This window comes from Heliangelus exortis, chromosome 2, assembly GCF_036169615.1.
Source record: "Heliangelus exortis chromosome 2, bHelExo1.hap1, whole genome shotgun sequence".
NCBI lineage: Eukaryota > Metazoa > Chordata > Aves > Apodiformes > Trochilidae > Heliangelus > Heliangelus exortis.
Window position 1 is genome coordinate 10,641,006 of NC_092423.1, and position 23,877 is coordinate 10,664,882.

At 36.3% G+C, this 23,877-nt stretch overlaps 1 protein-coding gene across 4 annotated transcripts in view; it reads right to left on the minus strand.

The window, feature by feature from the left end:
- ESYT2 (extended synaptotagmin 2) overlaps positions 1-23,877 on the minus strand; it is a 75,043-nt gene that overhangs the window by 34,928 nt on the left and 16,238 nt on the right. For all 4 annotated transcript variants that reach the window (XM_071734757.1, XM_071734756.1, XM_071734755.1 and 1 more), the window contains exons 2-6: positions 13,609-13,650; positions 12,520-12,654; positions 10,644-10,720; positions 5,176-5,248; positions 4,362-4,451 (exon numbers count right to left, since the gene is read on the minus strand). In XM_071734757.1, coding sequence (XP_071590858.1) covers positions 4,362-4,451; positions 5,176-5,248; positions 10,644-10,720; positions 12,520-12,654; positions 13,609-13,650 — 417 coding nt within the window. The remainder of the gene's footprint in view (positions 1-4,361; positions 4,452-5,175; positions 5,249-10,643; positions 10,721-12,519; positions 12,655-13,608; positions 13,651-23,877) is intronic.

Genomic DNA, 23,877 nt, shown 5'->3' on the forward strand with positions numbered 1-23,877 from the left:
CTCACTATTCATACTTTGACTATTACACACCTCTTCTCAAAAGCAAGGCTACCAATTCATTCCACCATCAGTCCCTTAGACCAAGAAGAATGTAAAAAATTACCACACAGAGAAACTGAAAAAAAAATAGTGGCCATCTAGACAAGATATGCAACTAGTACAAGCAATATCAGAAATATCTATTCATTCACTTACTGTACTGGACTAAATACAGAGGTCAACTTCAGAAATGTTAAAGATAAATCCTTTCCCATTCAAAGATGAAGCTAAGAAATTTAAAAAACATTTCTAACACTAAGCACTATACTACAGTATTATTAGAAAAGCTTTGCAAATTAATCTTAAGCCATGAAATACTCTTGAAGAAATACAAGTCTTTAAACTCTTGTCATAATTCAAGTTTTAACTATTTGGGCTGTGAAGGTAAGTTCTCCTTGCAGACAAGACTTACTACATTTGCCCACCATGAGTCTTCCTTCCCAGTTCTACCAGAAGATCCCAGCAGTAATGAAGCACACTGCAGTAACACACACTCTCTAATCTTAGTCTCTATACATACTAGTGACTGATGCCTCTTCTTTTCAGGGGTTTACTTTTGGGGGGTTGGTGTTCTTTCCCTCCACCCTTCATCCTCCCCATTCCTCTCAATAAGGTTGTTTCAGGTCCGCATGTTTGGTTACCAAACATAATCAGACTTCAGCATAAGATACACCCTCTGTAACGTAAGAACAGTTTTCCAAAAAGCAACACCAATTCAGTCCAAAAAGAGCCTATACCTGCAGTAGAATGGAAATAGCTCTGACAGGAGACAAACTCACAGCAGAGGCAGAACAGCAGTCACATCTCTAGTATAGCTTGATGCACAAGAGGGAGCCCGTCCAGCCACAGTCCAGACAAATAATAATGATTTTCATTCTATGCTGTAGGCATGATGAAGATGACCCAAACATCACCACCCTAATAAACTGAAGCACCCTGTGGAGAAAAAGGGAGCAAGCAGAAAACTGCCAGCTGATGAATCACTTTATGAAGAAATGAATATGAAAAGAAAAAAGTATTCCAGGCTTTAAAAAAAGTTCTGGATTATAAATATAAAAAATAGCTTTACGCTATAATTTCCTTCTCTGTCACCACTTTGAGCAATGCATAATTCTTTTAGTTTAGCTAAATTCAGGGAGTGCCAGCTGGTTCTCTGCTGCAGAACTAACAGGGCACTGGGAAGACTGCGTTCAGGATTTGTCACCAAGTGAAACTCTGCCAGGAGCAAGGAAGGATTTGGTCCCTCTTCCCACACCGGATTGCAGCTAAGAAGGGTGATGTGCCTTGCAGAGACTCTTACCAACCAGCTCACGGGCCTGGAGCAGGATTGCAAACACCAGTTACACTTTCCAATGAAGTATAGTAAGTGTCATATTATTCAAAGCTCTTTCATTTCCTCCTCTGCCCAGAGCAGTGAAAACAAATTGTTTCCTTCCTGAAAACCAAGGAGTTTGTGTCTCATCAAGGCTCTGTACTCAGAATTCATGCAATAAAGACACTGAGGTTTACAAATATACACAACCCTGTAGCCTGTAAGAAACACAGGCTAAAAGCTAATGACCATTTTTTATGTATTTTGTGTTCTCAATATCCTAGAAGCCTTTACAAAGTGAAAAGAATGCACTGGAATGTAGAATGTACAGGGCCACAACTGGAGTTCACAGCAGCACAAAAGGCAGCCTCTAAACACTGCCAACGCTGTGGCTTGATTTGGCTGCCATAAGCACTGCTAATTCTCAGAACAGAAGCCACAATGTATTTTAAAATGATGATGAGCTACTTTCTGCTCATCAAGTTATGGAATAAGATTTCTGCAGGACAAATTGAACTCTGCTACATTGCACAGTGATGGAATTCCACTGGATAAGCTGTGTTTCTTCTCAGAAATTTATGACAAGAAGGGGACTAACACCCCGTTTTCTGTTACTTGTGAATGATCATCTAGAAAAGCAGCAGTAAGACTCACTCTTGGAGCAAGGACTCCTTGTGAGTCCAATTTTCATCAGTACTGATCATTTTGAAAGCCACAACCAGCACTGAATTTTCCCAAGTCAGCCAATATTAAGTGAAACTAAAACAATACTAAACAAATCAGAACTACAGGATAGAACCAATCTATAGAATAGAGGGAGAGTGGTCCTCAAGTCAGCAGGTGGAGGACAAAACTGTGCTCACAAACATGAAAGCTTTTGAAGAGCTGCTCATTTTCCTGGAAGGGATCCTGTTTTCCAGCCATTGTTTTTTAAAACAATAGTCTTAGTACTTTCATGTCTGTTTTGTCACGATTTTTTTTTTTTTTTTTAAAAGAGAAACAGGTTGGGTTACAACACACCATCAATATTGAGTATGACAGTAAAAAAGCTTTTGAAAATTACCCATTTGCAGTACAGCAATAAGCCACACACACTTCCATAACTGAACCAAAAACCAAAATAATGAACTATGCAATATTTGTTTTTAAAGTAAATATAACTGCACTTCCAGAACCAGAATATACAGTTAATATAGATAATGTTAACATAATGAGAATTAACGAAAAAACTTAGAAATCCTGACTATTTACACAGTGTTAACTTGTCTCTAGCATTGAAGCTCAAAGATTTAAAAGACAACTTCAAAATGTTACAATGCACATACTTCTCTCTCTTGAAAGCTCTTACATTTTTGGACATATTTCATAAGCTGACGAAACTTGCAGTACCTCCTTCACAACAAAAGGAGGTACTAATAACAAATAAATACAGTATTTTACATACTGTATTTATATAACAACAAAATACAGTATTTAAAAAGTTTCATATAAAGTAAGAACCCTTGTAGCATCAATGCATTTCATGCATCACTCAGAAATACAAGACTGGTAAACTCATTGAACAAGTATGTTTGGAATTACTAATTTAGACAGCATTGCCTTATATAGCCATTAATCCTAGCAAACAGATGATACAGAGCAAGAGGAATTGTTGCCAGTTACTTTATACTGGAAAATATGAGAAGAAAAACCCTAGAGCTAGTTGCCAACTAATTCCTCTTCTAACAAAAATATTGAGGAAAAGCTTTCCTTGGCTGCAGCCACTTGTTCTCTAGTAAGAGGCCAGAATTTGGTTATTGTTATAATAAGCATTATTTTAGAATTTTCTACATAAGTTAGAAAAATGAACACTACGAAAATGCACTGCAATGGGGAGAGAAGTCTCCTTGTTAAAAATTAAATGTCCACATATAACTGTCAAAATTATGGAATAGTTTGATTTTAAGATGCATTTTTTTGAACAATCCACCCTTAAGTTTGCTCAGCTTGACCAATAGCTTAAAAACGAGGGTGAGAAGCACTGTTGATGCTTCTGAAACTGAATACATTTGGGGAGAGGTTGACTTCTTAATTTTCATAGTCCAGTCTACTTCCCATCCTTTTTTATCCTACAGACCACAAACAAAAGGCATTTCAGTTGATTTATTTTCATCTTACTAACACAGGTACAAGTTATCTAAGTTAAGAACTTTTCAAACACATGGCACTTAGAGTGGATCAGGGAGAAAGGACTGAGCACAGGTACTAGAATTAAAAGATGACTGGAGAAGTATCTAGGAGTACCAGAAATAAAGGCCCAGACAAGCACCATGAGAGCACGATGCAGGGAAACAGAGCAAGTGTCAGAAACAGTTGAGGAGCACCCCTGCTGTTGGTCTCTCCCTCCCTATTCCCTACCAGCTTTCCTACCCCTCCCCTAGGAAGCAGCACAGGAGCAGTAGCTGCAGGAGGTACCCCAGGGGAGCAGCCCAGACACACTGCACTGGCCCTGATCAGTCTGAATTCCACTTCCAACTCTGTGCTTCATCCATTCTCATAGTTGGGTCCATTAGTAAACGTAACAGAAATTACCCACCTGCCATCTAGGATAGAAATTTCAGTCACTGTAGTGAGTAAATTCAATACAATCAGTCTGGGTTTAATGTGTGGTAACACCACGGTTTTAAAACAACCTTACACAGGTCTTGTGGAATTTTAACTTAGATTACACTCACCTGCAGACTGTCGTGAGAAATAGCACATAATGCTTTTTTAAAAAACATTCTAAGTGTATCTAGAAGATTTTCAAGAAAAAATTGACAGCTTTGACTGAAAACAATTTCAAGGTAATCATTCATCTTGGTTTCTTCTGGTATTCGTAAAACTTGTGCCCTATTTTTCTGTGAAAATTCAACCCAATAAATGATAGTTATTTCCCATTTTTTTTCCTTTTGCAGTTCTTGCTCCGTTGTTTTCTGACTGCTGCCACTGGCACTCTAAAAAGAGTAGAAACACAGACAGAAGTACTTACAGGTTTCCTAAGGAAAAAAAGGGATAGAGCTCCAATTAGGGGCATGTCTCCAATTAGTGGTTCCAGGATAACCCTCATAGTGCCATGGATCTACAGAAAGGGAGGGAAAAAAGCAACAGGATGGATTTTAGTTGAAGTTTTAAATAAAATTCATTCACTGGCAAATGCTCACACTTCTAATTCACTAAACTCTAGATTATGGAAGAATTTTATATATGTGAATTTACGTGTCATCCAGCCCCCAAAAAATTAACAAAGGCACTAAATAGTTCGATTTAGAAATTCATTACATTCATGTACATGATGTTGTGTCATGTTGATGGTAATTTTGCTAAAAATATGAGGTAGATTATTTATACAGGTCAGTGTAAACAAGTGTGGCACAAACCAATACAATGGCATACACAGATACTAAAATACAAGTAGTTAAATGCTTATAGGTAATATCAGAAGGTAATCACAACTAAACTAGTAATGGCATCTAACACAAATATTAAATAAAACAAAAATTTTAAGCTTTAAGCTATTCCCTTTAAGGACTTGCACATCACATGAATGTTGATGTGAAATTATCTCCACCTTTTCCTGTACAAAATGTTATCTACTTCTAACAATTTACACCTGAAAGAAATCTACTCTTTCAGCCAAGTCATGTTACTGAAATTATTATGCAATATCAATATTATGCAACTGGAGAAAAAAATACTAAGCAACAAAACTACACTACTACTTGTTCTTTCTTATAAATTATTTCATTGCAAAGTAATGATTCAGTGATGATTTCAAGATCAAAATAAAAAAAATTAATTTTCACCTGTATACTTTTCACACCAGCTCTGCAGAAGTATCTCTTTATTTCCAAGTCAATTTCACAATTTCCAACAAAACTAAAACAAGAAGAAAGTATGCAGTTCACTTTTATGGACTGTTTGACAATGTATCTTTGTATCTCAGTCTATACACAAAAAAAAGTTAAGTCATTAAAACAAAGTTGGGATTGTTAAAAAAATTACATCCTCTTCAAAACATGTCTAATTTGAGTTATTTTGATTAGAGTAATGTTGAGCTATGTTATCATCTCCAGAAACACACATATGACAAAACATGTAAGTAGCCTTACTTTTGGGAAATAAAAGATACAGGATTCATACTCTGTTTGAAGAAAGCTCTATATAGGTGTCATTTATAGCACATGTACCCAAATCCACACTCATCTAATACCATGAGAAACACTAGATACAGGTGGTTATTTTACTGAAAATCAAAGTTGTCTGAAAGATTTGACTTGCAAAAAGTCAGATTCATAAATCCAGTGAGCTGGGCATGATAAGCTGGATGATCTAAACAAGGATTAAGTCAAAACCAGCTGAGCCTTTACTGAAGAGAGAGAAATTAGAAAATAATATATTAAAAACAATCTAAGTTCTTGCATCCTGTTTTGGGAGATGCAAAGTCAAGGACTTGAAATTTTGCAGTTGCTGTCCTGTATCTCAGAGATAGATACATAGAAGATGGTAAAAAAACAGTCTATTTGGTCTATGCATCAAAGCTAGAAGATTATTTGCACACAACTCAGACTTAGATTGCAGCAGCTGCTTGTCCTGAAGCTCCATGCAGAGATGATTGCATCTTTTCCAAGAACTGAGGCTGCTGTGAGTCACATTGGGTCTGAAAACTAATTCTGAGACTCAACAAGGAATTTAGCAAGAAAGCTTGAGTCACTGATTCTACAGAACAACTAAAACCAAAAACCAACAGACTGAAGACCAAGCTACAGCTAGGGAGAGACTGGATGGAAAAGGACACTGGCTATAATGAAATGAGTTATAATAAAATAATCTGAAGAACCTTCTCAAAAGATATCCCAGTTCAAGAAAATGGAAGAAGGAACTAACTGGGGAGGAGACAGGGCAGCTGCAACATAGCCAGACACTGCTGCAGGAGGGGGAGGGAATTCTTTTTCTCTACATGGCATCCAGTTCCAAATCCTGCAGTAGAGTCCAGACTTGCCTGCAGAACATTCATCAGACCTTCCTTGTACAGTGAAAAAATTGTTAAGTCATCTTTATAAGTCTGATGGAATCTGATTTTAGAAATAACTGAGAAATTAAGAAAGTGGAGTTTCTCTCCTCACTGGGCAATTTTAGGACTAAGTCGAAATAAAATAAATTGATCTTAGAGTAAGAACAGAACAGCAGGACTTGTGGCCCTTCCCCTCCCTCCCCCAGCTGATGACCACCAAGCACTATCAAAAGAAATTGAAGGTGCTGCATTCAGGATATCCTTTATTTGAATCATCTGTAGCCTCTTGTGCTCTGTGTATGATGGGGCTGTCTTTGGGATTTCAAGCAGTTGTTTTCAATCCATTAAAGAGAAATAATAATACTGCAAGATTCTTGTAAACATCCAACTTGGGAATTTATTTTGGACTGCTCAAAAGACAACACCACACAGAATCATTTTGGTAGAATGATCACTCGGGGGAAGTAAAACATCACATGACAGAGGTCCATGTGAAAGGAAGGTGATCAGAGCTTTCCCTGGAAAGAATGTAGTGTGACTGTACAGTTTAAAAATAGGTACATCATTTTTAATATACTATTTAAATAGATGTAATTTCTATTTTTACCTATCTAACTATATATAGCAATAGTAAATATATATATTTAGACAAGTATATAAATACATACACATATACAATTGCATAACAACATGACACAAAGACACAAGGTCAATTAAAACCTGAAACTGGAACCTTAATCTTGGCAGTCTGCAGCATCAGAACTATTTGTGTTATGAAGACTGGGAAGCAACATGCTTGTTTGAAAATCCATGACGACAAATTGAAGCAAAAATAGAAACAAATTTATTTGAGGGTAATAAGTCAACACCTTTTGACCTTATATTACAGTTAAACATGGTTTTCTACCCTAAGATATTTGGCTGTGTCCATTAGCATCAAACCATACAGAATTCCACTTTAACATAACAAAATTTGAAAACTCGTTGAGTAAGCAAATTCTATACATTCAGCTCATAATATCCCAGAAATATTTATGAAGTACAGATCACCAAGATAGATTACAGTTTAATGAGGACAGTCTTGTAAGAGCATAACAGCAGCTGTACTGAACCAGAAGCACAGTAATGGGTATGTGGTCACTGTAGCCCACAAAAGACAATTAGAAAAAACCCAAAGAGTATGACAAGCATATTTCCCTGTTTACAATGATCTGTGATTCCTTATTTTGGACTATCTTTGTTATTTTTTAGAAAGTCTTTAGACCTCATTTTTACATGTCTTCTGCCAGTGAAATAGTAGTGAATTTCTCCATTCAAGTATGTCACATGAAAAACAAAATTCAATGTATTTAAATTCGTAGTCTAAAGCTTGTACTATTTCTATTTTTTGAGTCATGAGAAGCTGAAAAAACTCAGTTGTACACTATTAACAAGTATTTCCTCAATCTATCTTCTCTGGCTTTTTTTGCTACAGTTCACATTTAGTTTGACAGTTTATCTTGTTTTGTGCTGATCCATAATTTTCCTTTAATTTTCCCCAAATAATTACTACATTCATGGGCTTCAGCAAATTAAGATTTCTATTTATTAACTACTTATTTAGACTTAATGTTCATTTGCTCAGGTAGTCAAAATTTTTTCCCTTGCACCTCTTTGCAACCAGGAACTAGACTTTTAAATAATAAGTTTTAACAATGTCTTTTAACATAAGCCTAACAATTGAATGTTTAAATACATTTTCCAGATTTTGCTTGGATTAGCTGGTCCACCTGCTTACAAGACTGAAGTTGTTAACTGGATCCTCAGTGAACAGGACCTCTTTCAAAAGGTTCTGAAAAACTCTGAAGGAATCATCATATTGCACAAAGAATAAAATCTATACCTAACACACTCCTTCTGCAACTAAACTTAAAAGCAAAAAAAATTAAAGTAAGATGCAAAAATATACTAAAGAACTAGTGTGGAAACACACTGAAACTACTTAAATACAATATGGAAGGTCCAAAGCAAATGCATATTTCCCCATCACAAACAACTGATAAAGGACTAAAGGAAGCAACAGTGGTAAAGCAGCAGGATAAAAGGAGATTATGTACATAAATACAACTAAAAATATAAATAAAACCTTCCTTTCTGCCCCTCCTGCCACACCCTCCCAGGGGGCTTGGCTTCATATGCTATTCTGACAAATGCTTAGATTTTTTTTCCTTCTCAACTGTACTTATAGAATACAGGGTATATAGAAAGCTCCTAACTATGCACTTAAAAAGAAAAAATATTAGAAGAAACTAATTTAACTGGAGATTAAAATCTACAGGGACAAATACTCTGAAGGACAAACTTCTCTCCAGCAGTAAGACTGTTCTTCACAATATTGCAAAACTAGATCAACTTCAGGCAACTCCCTATGAAATAGTTTAAGGTTAGTATCTGTACATAACTCCATCTAAATATGCAAGAGCACTTATTACAGAGACTCAGTCTTCCCTTCTGTCACTACTGAAGCAATCCCAGTGACAGATCCTTAGAAAAAACAAAATAAAATAATCATAACAATTGACACTGGGTTGCCTTAAATTTGCCTAAGTAAAAGCCTTTGAAAAGCAGCCCTTTCCCAATGAGAAAGTGTCAAGGTCAGGTCTTAAATATGAAATGGGACTTCCTTCCTTGGCTGTTTTGTCTAAGCCTTAATTGCTAGAAGCTATGACAGTAACTCCAAAGATCTCCTGTTTCCATTTTTTTCCCCGGAAGCCTGGGGCAGTCAATGGGCACCTAGCTGACTCAGCACTATTATTTAAAACACTTCAAGGAATCTATTTCAGCCTTTTAGACTAGATAATACTACTGTTGTTCCCACTTCTCTAACTAGGTTGCAATGTAATGTAATGAGACACATGGGTGAAGATTTCCTTCAGGTCTAGGTAATAGGACATGAAATTTCTGTACAAAGCCCTTTCTTCCTGTGGAAAAAAATCTGCTTTAAAGAGAAGAAATGGACTTAAGAGACTTGGTCCCTCAAGTGTCTCAAAATTAGTTTCTCAAAATCATTTTCTTTGCTGTGTGTCCATAGTGGCCAGACAACTCTCTTTTCCTAAGGACTTAAGTCTGAAGAGATGAAGCAGTTCTCACACATGCTATCGAAAGTGGCAACAATGAGAAAACTGAAGGAAATTTCTCCATTGGGGCTAAGAGCACAAATCCAGTGAAACAAGCTCTCAAGAGACAATCCTGCTGTATTTCACACAGCAGCACCAAATCCAGCTCTGAAAACCTGTCTTTTTCCTGCAGAAAAAAACATGTTTTGGTTCAGAGTGGGCCCTGCTCACAGAAATAGGCCTTACTCTGCTCTGAAACCCAGGCAAGGATGGAGCAGCATCTTACCACTCTAGGGTCCAGCTTTGACAAAGAAGAACAGTTTTCAACTTGGCTGAGATTTAGATAAGTAATCTAAAATTAGGAATAATCAAAATCAAACTTTGGAGTTGATTCTTGAAAGAGAAAAGCTGTGAATCCAAATTGCCTTTCTGCTTACTGGAAGGGAAGTAGCAAGAAACCCACAAGGCTGCTCTTTGCTGCATCACAACTGACTGACAAATCTGGCCTTTCAGAAGCTACAAACAGCTAAAAGTAGTCACTGTAACACATATCTATGATGGTGAAATATAAAAACATCACTGGGTTCACTGACTAAACTTTAAAAAAGCTCTAACTGCAGACTGCATCAAGACTTTGGCAAACGTTGGATATATCTATTTATAAACCTATACAAAAGGGGTCATGAGGAAAGGGCAAAGAAACCTGAAGCAGCAGAGCACAGTCACTTTGGCATTACATAATACACAGATTTACTTCAGTAGCTGTCATTCTCTTTTTCTAATGTGTTTATTAAAAAAAAACATCTATGTAACTGAGAAAAGTAAAAAAAACCCCTCAAATATCTTATATCCTAAATTCTAGATCAGGCTAAATTTCATGGAAAAGTTTTAATACATTAGGAAAAAAATTCAAAAGACAGGGATTTAGCTATGTGAATTTTATTAACCAGTGTTACTTTAATGATGTGTAGAGAATTGGTATAATATTTTTCTCAAATAAACCATGTTTACAGTATGCAGTTCCTTCCTCCATTCATACATAATTAGAACTAACTACATTTGTAATAAAGCAATTCTTCTCTTTCCAGGCCAATATAACTGCCAAAGCAAGCAAAGCACATATTTTAAAGCATGAGCACCATCGTAATAAGATAATACAGTTTACCTGATTTGAAGATCCAAAATGATCTGCCTCTTATCCACATTTTCAGTGTACACTTTTACACCATTGATCCGTAGAGGCTAAAAAAATGAATTATGTAGAAGTTGAACCCTGCTACTGAGCTATACCATATGAAACTCTTAACTCTGAAACAAACATGAATACATGCATATTCATGCCTGAAGAACTTGTTATAACCATTATTAAAAGGTGTGAAGCAAAAGGTACGTTTAGTTTAAAAATGTTCACCTTGTTAGGATCCACTCAGCCACAACCTTCCTGGAAATTACCCTGGGTTTAGACCACTAGATTTGAAGATTTACCAAAGATTTAATATCTCGCCTTCCCTCTCCCCACAATAAACTTCTCATTTCTTGGTACTAGCTTACATCTAACACTCCCAGAGAAAGCATTCTTTCTGTGCAACTAAAACAAAAAATAACCTAAATTTAGTTCACAAAAATGCAGCTGCCTTAAGCAGAATCCAGTCAGAATGCAGGGAAAATAACCTGTTATCTCCACAAAAGTTGTGTTGTTTTGTCAACTACTCTGTGCTCTCTAAACCACAGTGCTTGTGCTCTCCCTCCCCCTCCCTCTCATATAGAAACAACACAGACCAATCAAACATTCCAAGATTCAAATGTTCCTCAAACACTAGAGGTGGGAGAGGATGAACAATGACCTTGCTTAGCACAATCTCCTGTCACATTTTTTGTTATTCCTTTTGGGAAAAATTGCCATATTTCTATTTATACCTTTTTAGTAATTTAAGTAAAATGGGAATCTCCTGCTGTCAGACTACCACCGTTTTAGGGGCTGTGCAGCTCACAGGATTCAACCCAATCAAGGCTGTGAGATACAGTAATAATAACTGTTTCTTTCTCATGTCTAGAACTCAGAAGTTCTCAGGAGTGTACAGAAGCGTGGGAGCTAATTTAAATCTTACTTAAAATTAGCATTACTTAAAAGGAATGCTATTCTACAGATTGTAATACAGAGCCCATCAATGAAAGGATTTACAACTTTTAAAAAACAAAACAAAAAAAGCCCGCACAAAAGGTGCAGTAGAGTAAAATGAACAGTAATATAAAGGAAACAGAGACACAGAGAGAGAAAAATACTTCCCATTCATCACATCTGATACTCACCTTCAGTTTATCTGATATTCAGAGGTGCAGGGGGGGGGAGGAGGAATAATTTTAAAACCCTTACTTAAAATACTATTTATAGCAAGCAAGAGGAACATAAAAGACAACTTCACAAAACAACTGTTAAGCTTCATCTCAACAGAAGTTATGGTTGATGCAGGTAAGAGTCACTAGTCCTGAACTTACTGCACCCAGAAGTAACTTAGGTTTAGCTTGTTCTGGTCAAACAAGGCTCTCCTACAAGCAGGTAAGTGCATTACATTATGGCTTTCCTTTGGAAAGCTGAGCTAGCAGCCTTGTCACTGAACTCTGTATGTAACAAAAAGCTCTTCTATTACAACAAAGGTAACAACACTTGGATTATCTGGCAAGAAAAGCATAACGGTCCCTGCTCACTTAGTGGAAAGCATTACATAAATAGTATTAAAATTACATTGCTATGAGCTCTTCACATGACTACAAGTTATTACACATGGAGTCCTGTCCCAGTTCTCAGGCAAATTTCTGAAGGAGAGACCCTCCCCCCCAGAAGTAATAAAATTAAAAAACAAACAAAAAAAATTAAGCCTTTGCTAAAAAATCCATACACATTTTTATCTTACTGTTACAACAAAAACCAGAGTAAGACTCGCCACCAAATGCCACTGAGAAATATTTTGTGTAGATTTAAAACAGGCTACATGAAAATGGGAGGTAAGACAGAGCCTCTAAGAAAAACTTCAGATGCTGACCTGATTTCCAATATCAATCTTTGTAAAACTGAAGGTGCTGAGGTGGTTGTTTGCTCCTCTTACTGCTGGTTCTATGGTCTCTCGGAAGAGTTTCTCAATAAACTGGCAAATAAAAGGCCACATCTGTTTTACAGTCTATCAGGAATAAAATAAAAAACAAAATTAAAAAAGGAACGTGGAACACAACTTCACACATTACTGAAAATATTCTTTAAGGCATATATAAGAAATTTTTTTACAAAGTTTTAAACATACACGTTTCCTACACAGTTCATTGCAGACATGAGAATTAGGTTTTTTTTTACATAAAGGGAAGCTTTCTGGAAGTCTCAATTTGTGTATTATACTTTTACATGAATCTGAAGCACTGGAAGAGGAAAAAAAACAGTACAAAGAATTTTCACCTCTTATCCCTTGAATGCACATGTATTCAGCACTGGTGCTGAATGTTGGGGAGAAGGGGGTTAAGTTTACAAGTAAAGAGAGGAATAAGAAAAAAAAAAAATGGGTCAAATGCATTTTTAAAACACATGCATAGGTTTATAGATGTAAAAAAAAACCCAACAAAAAAACCAACAGTATTTTACTGTCATATCTGAAAATTCTATCTTGGTGTCATCCCCCCCTGTTTTCTAGTTAGCTCATTCTTATATGCTCTTTGAATGAAAGATATTTTTAAAGCCAAGCTCCAGGGATCTTTATCTTATATCAACACACATAAAAATCAAAAATGCAAAACTGATTTATTTTTAGATTGTAGGTCAGAAACCTACAGTAACTGGAACTGGATCCCAGATAAGTAGAACATAAAGGACTGTTTACAGCTGCTATGACTTCGACACAATTATAGCTGTCATTATTTTAATGCCAATTAAAGTCATTCTCCAAAACTCATCATTGCAAGACCATGAAAACAGACTTAATCTTTCTCATGACTAATTGGATCAATGACCAGAAGCTTCAAGTATAAAAAGAGCATAGAAAATTAAAACCATTCTGTTCTCAGAATCCTGCCTTGCTTTTTTTTCTAGTTTCAGATTTCTCTCCTTCCACTTCCCATTTGGAAGCAATGTTAATGAACAACCTTACCTTGTTGAGCCATTCTGCCCTCTCTGTGTCTGGAAAGTGGACCTAAAAAAAAAATTTAAAAAATTAATACGAATACAAAACACTTTTTAGTTATTCATGTCCAGTCATTTATAAAACAGGAAAACTTAGGGGCCTCCCTATGAGTGAGCTACATATTAAGCAGAGAACATTCATGATAAGAATATCAGAATCCAAAATATGAACTCAGTTCAGCTCTACACAGATACAAGTCCAAGCACATATCGAATAGTGGCAACTGAAATAAAATATTGCTTTAACACTTCAAATGAATTTAAAAAAACAATAAGCATAGCTGACAAAGTTCGTGTCAACAAAATCTGCCTCTTAAGTTTCAAGGGTTTTTAACATGACACTCGACTGCCAGAGTGCTGGCTGAACCTCTGCTTCCTTTCACTCATGGCAGAGCAGTGCAATATCAATAAATCATGGCTTGAAATATTTAGTCAGTGAAACTAAGCTCAAGAATAGACATTTTAAGCTTCATGAAAAGTCCTTCAAAAGACATTTTTAGTGTTTTCTTAAACAACTTCAGAAATCACAGAGAGCCATATATATATATAGATATATATGTATGTATACACATATATACACAGGATGAAAAGTACACATGACAGGAAAACATCAATTAAGCTCTGGAAGAACAGACACCCCCCCAAAAAAAAACCACCCCATTTCTTCAGATACCAACAGCTTCCACAATGAGATGCAGATCACACTTCTGAAACACAAAGAGCCTTTGAACACACTAAAAAACTGTGACCTACATATACTGACTTTCATGAAGCAATGTCTGTACTTAACTGAATTGCAAAGTCTTAATCTCTTCATAGCATAGCAGATTGTACCACTGGTTTTAACAGCAGTGCCTACTTGTTATTTTTATTATGCATACGCCCCAAATGTGAACAGTCAATTAAATACATGCTTTTTAAACTCTATTTTCAACAACTTGGATTTGAAAGCAAGCTCTAGCAATGATGCTTTTTGTTTAGTTTTTATTAAATTCTTTCATTAACAAGCAACACTAACTAACATATTCTTGAATATACTCAATTTATCTTCTGAGCAGTCTTTAATTTGATCTAAGCATCCATGTTTTAGCTACTGGTCCCTAGAGCATAATCAATAATGTCACTTACTTCTCTGGTCTGTCTCCTTCTCAATATTCTCAGATCCAAAACTAAGGTAAGACACACAATTTTACAGATTCTTAAAGAATTATAAATACTGCTGACTTCCACTGTCAAAAGAGAGGTTCTTGGCATCTTCAAATGACCTTTTTCCAAATATATCACACAGCTATCAAACTATTCCACGTGGCACATGAATGACTGATTATCTGTTTGGCTGTAACAAAAACATTTGATAGGAGTTGTTTTGTGAGTTCAAAGTCACATATTATGTGGAATCACTTGAGACAGGCTGGGAAACAAGCAAGAAGGCACATACACTAACATCTACCTATATGTGCTAATTTATCTAATTGGATTTTTACCAGCTGTCTTTATTAAGACCTTGCCTAAACAGACATAGCTCTTAATTTTTCCACAGATTTAAAAATTACTTGTGCTTTAGTGTGCCTCATCTATCCCACTACTACCATTATTTGAGTTAGTACCAAATTAACTCCTTAATTATATATGCTTAGATTACTCCTACACTTGAATGTAATACAATGAATTATATCTTCCATTCCTGTTCCTCACCCCTTTTGCATCTTTGCTTTTCTACTCACTCCACTCTTAATATAATTCAGTTACAGAGACTGCAATGCTAATGGCAGTAAGTTGTTTTTTGGTTTGAGGTTTTTTTTGCTTTAAGAGTCTTTAACACAATCTTATGCAAAGACAACTGGGAAAAGCCTGAAAGATGGAAGTTGGTACTCTAGATGTCAGAACTGGCACAAGAACATCAAGGCAATTGCACAAACATTTTAGGGCCAGACACAGAAACAGGCACCAGACTAAGTGATGTGCAAAATCTGTTAACTCCTGTATAAAATCTATTAGACAAGCATAACAGAAAGACACAGAAGATTTCACCAAAGACAAAGACTAAAAGCATTTTCCACTTGGTTTCTGTTACTAGATTGCTCATGCAGGTTTTGGTAAGTACTGTTTCATTTTAACCACTTGGCACAGTTCCTTGTTATTCCTAGTGTAACTAGAGAGAACTGTTGCAAGAAATAGGCTAACAACCATGTTTAGCACCGAAGTACTGTAATATTACAAGTTCCAGGAACGTTCTAATAGTAAAAATTATATTGCAGAACACTTGGAAGTGCTCAAAAGATCTGTTTCTGCACATTAAAAATACATGATTTAGCTTTCTCACACAACTGCCTGTGGTCAGAGCTCTAAAACCTCTCATGATTACATCCTGTTTCTGATGCCCTCATATCCTGTGCAGTTAAAACCTCAATCCAGAACACATTATTTTCCAAACACATTATTTTTTGTAATGATCAATAGGATAACAGAAAGAGCCCAGGGTACTCAGTTCCTTGTTCTGTTCTGGAAGACAATAAAACAAAACAGGGACAAAAGAAAACCACTAACAAGCTCTTATTTCCATAGTAACAGCAGAAATACTTCTTACCCACAATTTTTTTATTATTCAAATTCTCTACATACACTCTTCATACTGGGTAAATTAACTCAAGTTTTCTACCCAGATGATCATCTGAACCTTTCTAAGGAAACAAGGCTAGACAAAGAACAATAACCATTCAACTCAAACACCACAAACTAAGGCTTGGTTGGCCATTTTTTGAAAAGTCAAACAGTAATCAGCAAATTATATCAAATGAATCCCAAAGTGCAAATAACAGTGTTGCTGCCCTAAACATAAGGGATTCATTCAGATAAGGGAAGTTTCACATATCTTCAGAGATGTCACTAAAAGCAAGCAGTGACAAGAAAATCAGAAAGAAGTTACAATACCCTTCTGGAAGTAATGGTGAACTGCTTTCAGCACAGGTTAAAGGTATCCTACTTTAAAATAAAAATTGCACAGTATTTGTTATTATTCACTGATCCCCTCTCTGTAAAACACTTTTCTTCTAAGAATTATCTTAGGACCTTTCTCCATCCTTAAGGTTATTCATCAGCCAATCCTTCTTGTATTTAACTTCTATTTAATTATTATGATTAATACAGCTCATAGGTCCTAAGTGTTACATGAACAGAAAAAAGAAAAAGGGGAACTGCATTGAAAAGAGGTAACTACCTCTATTAACCAGAGTATCCCATGAAGTGAAAACTTTTTTGATGCAAACCAATCAAATCCTTACTGTGCTATAACACACAATAAATAAAAAGAGAAAGCAGCTTAGATTAAAAAAACAGCAAATACCAACCAAAAACCCACACTAACAAAAACAACTGAAACCATGCTGCCATTACTGTACATTGAGCTTTTTCCTAACCTCCCAAGAATTAATTCGATTTTAAACTACATTTAAATAATCTATTATAATAGTTACACTTAACAGATACTTCTCTGAGTCAGCACTACCAAGCTTCTATCTAGTTTCTTCAATTACTTGTTGCTCCAGATTAAAATCTTGAAGAAACAAAAGGTGTAACTTTTTCATTAACCACAAGGTCACACAATATACCAAAGTTTCTTGATAACAGTAGTTATATGCAACTTGAGCAGTTTGGCAGAGATTTCACCAACATCTCTTATGTTCGATCCCAATCGCTTCTGCTTACTTTGGAAAGCTAAAATTACATACAAAAAAAGAAAAAAAAAAAAAAAGGGCATCACAATTACTCTTCATGGTCTCTTCAGGCAACATCAGTGCAAAGGAAAAGCATCAGAAATACAGAGCAGAAGTCTGACTTCAGAGCTCTAGACCACCTTCTAAACACACAGCATAAGCAGCTGTTTAGTTACTAAACCTAAAGCTAAGTGGTGTGGTAGAAAAGAAACACATTAAAATTAAATTATCCTTTTAATTACAACTGTCATATTAATTTGTTTAAACTACCTGCACCTGTAGCTCAAAAAGGCCAGAGAAATTTAGTAAAAGAATTAAAAATCTCAGCATGGAGACAATAACAAGTGTTATTCAGTACAAGTGGTATTCAAGCTCATTTTAACTGGTGTTTTCCAGCTGGTAAAGCAGGCTGGCCTAAGGACATTTTAAATAAAACAGAGCTGAGCAGGGCTGATGAATTAAGCCCATATATTCCACACAGCAGTCCTCTCTCTCTGGAGAAACAAGGCACAGCAGTAGATGAAGTGAGGAATCCCTTGCCTTTTGCTTCTCAACACAACCTGGAGATCCTCAAACACAGACTGAGGGGACAAACTTTTCTTTCTAACAGGAGGTAAGAAAAAGGGGGAGCTGGAAGGGAAAGCAGAGCAGCCAGGTTGCCTCCTGTTACTCCAATAATCCATGTCCAGAGTTATCCTGGCAATTTTCCTAATTACTTCAACACCACAAATACTGTACCTTCCATATCTTCTGAATTGCAAGGAAAAAATGCACTAAATATTTACTGTTGCAGAACTGCAGGAGTCAGTATCCCTAAAAGAGAAGGTTAAATGCTTAATAACTAAGGTTCCTCAAAAAAGCTGCAATTAACCACAGGCACTTGCTATTGAACTAACTAACAACTGCAATTTCCATTATTTTTCTGGTAATCTGATTCTGTTTAGCATGCTTTGGCATGGATTTTGTGTTTGCAGCCTTAAATACATTGAAATTATTAACCTTTGCACAGTAAAAACTCTTATTCATCATTGCAAATGCTGTATGTTTTCAGTATAGGGATTAAGCAAGGACTCTTGAAACATTTTCACTGACTCATTCGGGGCATGTTGCATATGTCTTTCAATAGAAAGATCTGGAAGATCCAGAAGCAGGCTGAATACATAAAATTCAGTTTCAATGAATACATTGAATAATTATTTAAGCCCACAGGGTACTTCATAAAAAAGTAGCTAGAAGGGCCTGTGCACATCACTATGAAAATTAAATTCATAAAATAAACAGCACAGGTTTTTGTAGTAATTGCCCACATCCAACAGCAACAAAAAAATTAAAAAATAAAAAGAAAATAGAATGTTGAAAAAAATCATACAATAGACAGTTGGGTCGGGCACTCAAAAAAACCCTACACGTTAGATGCAGTGATACAGGAGGTGTGGAAGGGCCCTGGAGTCATTGCTATGGGCTATAAAACCCTTAAGTAAAATGGAAACATTGTAAACAGTGGAAAAATATCCAAATGGAAGAAACAGTTTTTATGCCAAGCAAGGTTAAGGATGGTATTTATTTATAAACTGGGACAGAAGCCATTTAAGTGTTTGGACAACACACTGGAAAATCAAATAAACCCTAAAAAAAATAATTAAACAAAAAAGCACACTACATGCCCTTTGAGTTAGATATGAATGTATGAGACAAGACTGGTATTGGAAACACACGCTTGGGGCACCACCAGATGTTCCTAAAACATTCCTGTCATCCCACGTGAACTGACATTATCAGCAAGTCCTAGGAGCTGCCACAACAAAGTATGAACAGCTACTCAGCATAAATTTTCCAGTCTCATCTCGACCATATTCTCCACTGTCTCACAAGTTATTTGCTTCAGAGTCAGCATGGGCATCAAGGTGAAAAAAAAAAAAATCAAACAGCAATCAGCTTAAAAATGTGGCAGCTGTGAATCCCTCTGCAGCCCTGGTATGACACCACAATATTCTCACCTGGGTATTTCCCCCAACTTCTGTGGCAAACAATGTCTTTGGCAATGTACAATAATGCTGTACTTGGAAAAGAAAAGCCCTGCCTAGAGATGCTTTAGGGTTCTGACAGGACTGAAACAGCAGCCACAAAGCCAGTCAAGCAATTCAGAACCGAAGGATGCTGAGACAAAGCACAACAGTTTCAATTTCTCCACATGTATCTTTCACTCCAATAACTGTTAAATATGCTTCACTCATACTGGTAGTGTCAAAAACTGCATTACTTTTCAGCACTATAAATCACCAGTACAAAAACTAGATAAAATTTGCCTAATTGCTGCTGCTTTAGCAGAGATGGAGCAAGCAGGCTACAATACAAAGCTACCCAGAAACCTTCTTAGCAGCAGCTTGCCATAAAAAAAAAAAATAAAAATCCTCTGGGATACACATTAGAAGCAGCTGCTCTGGAAGAATGACAGAACAGTAGTCTGCCAGTAAGGGAGCTGGGAAATCCTTCTGCTAGCCTGACACTCAGCATTTGCAACTCCAACTGGAGAAAAACTGTTAAGCCTAGAAACTAAAAAATAAGCATCACTAACTTCCAGAAGCATCCTTGCTTAATCACCTGAAGAACACATACAACAAAAATCCCTTGCTTTACCAACAGTGGTTACACAATTTCCTTCCAAACACCTGGAAATACATTGACATGAATTCCTGTCATACTTGGAGGCAGAATCTACCCTAAGCACTGTGTAGTAGGTCTCCTAGAGAGAATCACAGCTTTTCTTCGCTCATGTTAACTCTTTCTAAACACAAACTCTTAAGCCTTCAGTCCTCTACCACAGGTTTTTCTTCTGGTGCTGCATACTTTCAGAATTACTATAAAATAGTAGCATACTAATAATGTATATCATAACTCAGGCTTCAATATAAAGTCAACTGTGTAACCAGATTGCTTTATTCTCTACGCAGTTTAACAAGATCTTGTAATTTTTCCTGAATCATTGTTTGCACCCTTTTTTTCTTCTTTCCAGATGGAAAAGGACTGCAAGTTGTAGGCTTCTGAATGGCTTCCACTTTCTGAAAGATCCACATGCAGAACCTCTGACATAATACTGGTCTCTTGACACAGAAACATTTTTCACACCTAGCTAGCAGTTTTCTCTAGAATTAAATGAAGGTCACTGGACCACTTCTAAAACAAGAACTTTACTTCTCAGGGTGTGAGATTTACAACAAATAACTTCAGCAGTGTGCCACAACATGTCAAATTTTACAGACAATATTCCTAAGACTCAGAATAAGTTAGTGCAAACAATGAATGCAACCTGAGCAGTGCCTGCTGCCTGGCAGCCCAGCCAAAAGCCCTTCCATTACACAGTCTAAGTTCATATCCACCACTCAGAACCCATTAAGAATAAACACTCACTGAAAGATAACAGTCTTCAAGCTTACAGGAAGTGGAACACTTTATCAAAAGCATTTGAAGACATTCTTCATGTAATGTTTTTCTAAACTTCCAGCTGGCACAGAAGTGATGTTGAACACTTTTTAAAGAGAAGTGACATAAAAACTAAGTTTAGCACTTTGATCACTCACTACCCAGATTTACAACTGTGCTGTCTTATTCAGAAGACCAGAATCAGTTATGAACTGTTATGATATCCAGATGCTCTTTTTCAATCCCATCTTCAGTGGGCATTTACAGCAGTAACATTTATATTTTAAATGCTTATGTCCAGTGAAAAGCCAGGACCAGGAGAGTTAAAGAAAGAAAAAACTGAATAGCATAGCTATCTACACAAGCAAGATATAAAGAACTTTATCCTGATTCAGTCTTGCTGTTACACAAAATTACAGACACCTAGTGCCCCCGATTTTAAGCAGTAAAAAAACCATTCGCTGATAACCCACATCTCCAGATTCCCACAAGCACTGATACCACTACTGAAAGCAGAGATGCAGATTTTAAATGTTTAAACTACTGAAAAGCTTGGCATGAACCATAGCTGTAAGGATGCACTTGAAAAATCTTGCACAGTATTACTTTTTCATGTTATCAACTTCACCTTTTTATTCTCAAAAGAAATTTCATTCCTTCTCCTCCTTCCACAACATAAGCTTAATGCCTTCAAATTTGAGCTTTCAGGGTTTAAAAAAAACTTAGAGGCATTAGCACCTTATTCTAAATTTGTTACATTTCAAACATCTGTACTTTTAAGCCTCTATAACAAATTCCCTTTCAGCTCCCTTGGGAATCCAGGCATGTTCCCACTCCACTGCATGCCAGGGTGTCTTGCTGGATTGATGGCCAACAGAAGAAATATTTTTCTCTCTGGACTGTTAAATATTAGCTTTCAAAATAGCTTATACAACCAGTGTTGCAGCACAACTTACTATCCTTTGAATGTTTACAGCTATGAAAAGAAGTGCTGGGCTCTGCACCAAATTGTCAGCCATCCTTTTTGCTGCTGTCTAGACTGAAACATTGAAGGTTTCTTCTCCTTTCACTCCACTGACCCACTACCCCCTTTACTAGCCCCTGTAGTCAGGAGCTCTTATTCACTAAGACTAAGGCTCCTTTTCCTGTGAACATTTGCTACATGACTTAGTTAATCTCTCTAAAGGAACCATGCAGGAGTTCTGTGCAGATGAAAATGGACACCCAATTTTCAAGAAAGCTGAGTAAACTCCTGACCATCTTCTGCAGGACTCCCTGTCCTCTTCCTCAGGCAGATTAAATGTCCTTTCCCATCTTTAACTGATTTACCAGCAACTAATTACTGAAGAGTAAAATGATCTTCTCTGATTCAATGTGCACATTTTGGCAAGAAACATTTCCATTTATTGAACCCCAGATTTCATAGGCTGATTTATTTTTTTTTAAGTACAACACATATGAAACAAATTTGTGTGCACACCTAGACAAATGTAATTCGCTTTTGATTGGTTTGGGGGTGAGGAAATTGCAAATTCATGTTTGAAAAGACAACAGAACAAAAGAGAGAGGTTGATTTTTTGTTTGTTTTTGTTTGTTTGTGGGGTTTTTTTGTTTTGTTTTGTTGGTGGGGGTTTTTTTTGTTGTTGTTATTCAAGCTAAAATACGGTACCAGAGCATGCACATTCAAGTTGGGTAAACCTGCATCCTAAGAAATCAAACAAGCCTATAGAAAATGTTCATTACTTAGCTCTGACATGCATATTTAGTTCTTACACTAAAAGAAAACATATGCACATTCATGTCTTAATTTAATCTGACTCCTAACACCGGCAAAAGTGTGTAACATCTGTTTACTGCACTGCATCTAATATTATTCAACCAGAGTTTATTCTTTAGTGTTAAAACACTCTTTAAATATAATCATAAATAATACAATGCATAACGGGTGTTTAAAAGCCCCCTCCCCCTGCTTTCTAGCTGAAACACTAGACACTTACTACAAAAAAATCCAGAAGGCATAAAAAGTATAGCAAGACTGGCAGCTTTGTTGAATCTGTAAATATTTACTGATAAACTCTGAAACTATAAAATTCTATTGAGAAAGTAAAAGAAAGCAGAACCTTCTAATAACGTGAACCCAAAAAGAGTGGTAATGTTTAATTTAACATAGTGATAACAAATGGTGGAGAGGAAAGCCCTAGTTAACCTGATAGCATCAAATATCAGATGACAAACAGCTTATGTAACTCTTTCCGGTTCTTACACTCAAGCATTTAACCAGATTGTTATACCATGTTCTTATACAAATTCAGTATTTTTAATAATCAGGCACACACTAAAACTTCAAAGATTTATTACATTTGTTCTCTGTCCTCTATAAAATCATTTGACCCCCTAGTGGACTGTATTTCAACACAAATACAGTATGATGCCATTTGCTAGAAAAAGATACTCAAAATATATCACCAGTTCATTGACACCATACAACATAGGAACCTCTGCACTAGAGATCAAAGGTACAGCTAAAACAGCAACAAGAAGGGATGTCTAAGGAAAAGGAAAAAAAATTGTAATATGGACATATCCTTTCCTACATATTCTTTCAGCTTTTTCAAAGGCTGGTTGTAACCCCTAGCAGCTACTGTCATCCTTCTTCAGCCCTTCTATCCCAAAAGTGTTCAGCTCCTTGCAATAACAACAACCCAAAAAATTAATTATTTAACTATTTAACTATTTATAAATTCTCTTGTATCAGACACATTTGCTTAAGACAAAGCTGATGCACTATATTTTAGGGCAGCACTTATCCTCACGCAGGATCATGCTGGAAACACAAGACCAATGGAATACATAACAGAAAATCCTCTGGCCACTGAATTCCAGTCCTCTGCAATTGCAGGCATCATTATCCCATTTCTGTTTATAAACTCCACCTTAAAACCATGGAGTTTGCTACCATTCCTCAGAAGAAACCAGGAAGGGCCACTCTGTGTTTTTGGTAGGCTGGGTTGCTAAGGAAAGACACTGAAGCACTCCCTGCTAAACCAAGTTTCTAAACTTAGGTATGCTACCTCATGCACTTGAGTTACAGGGTGGAAACAAAC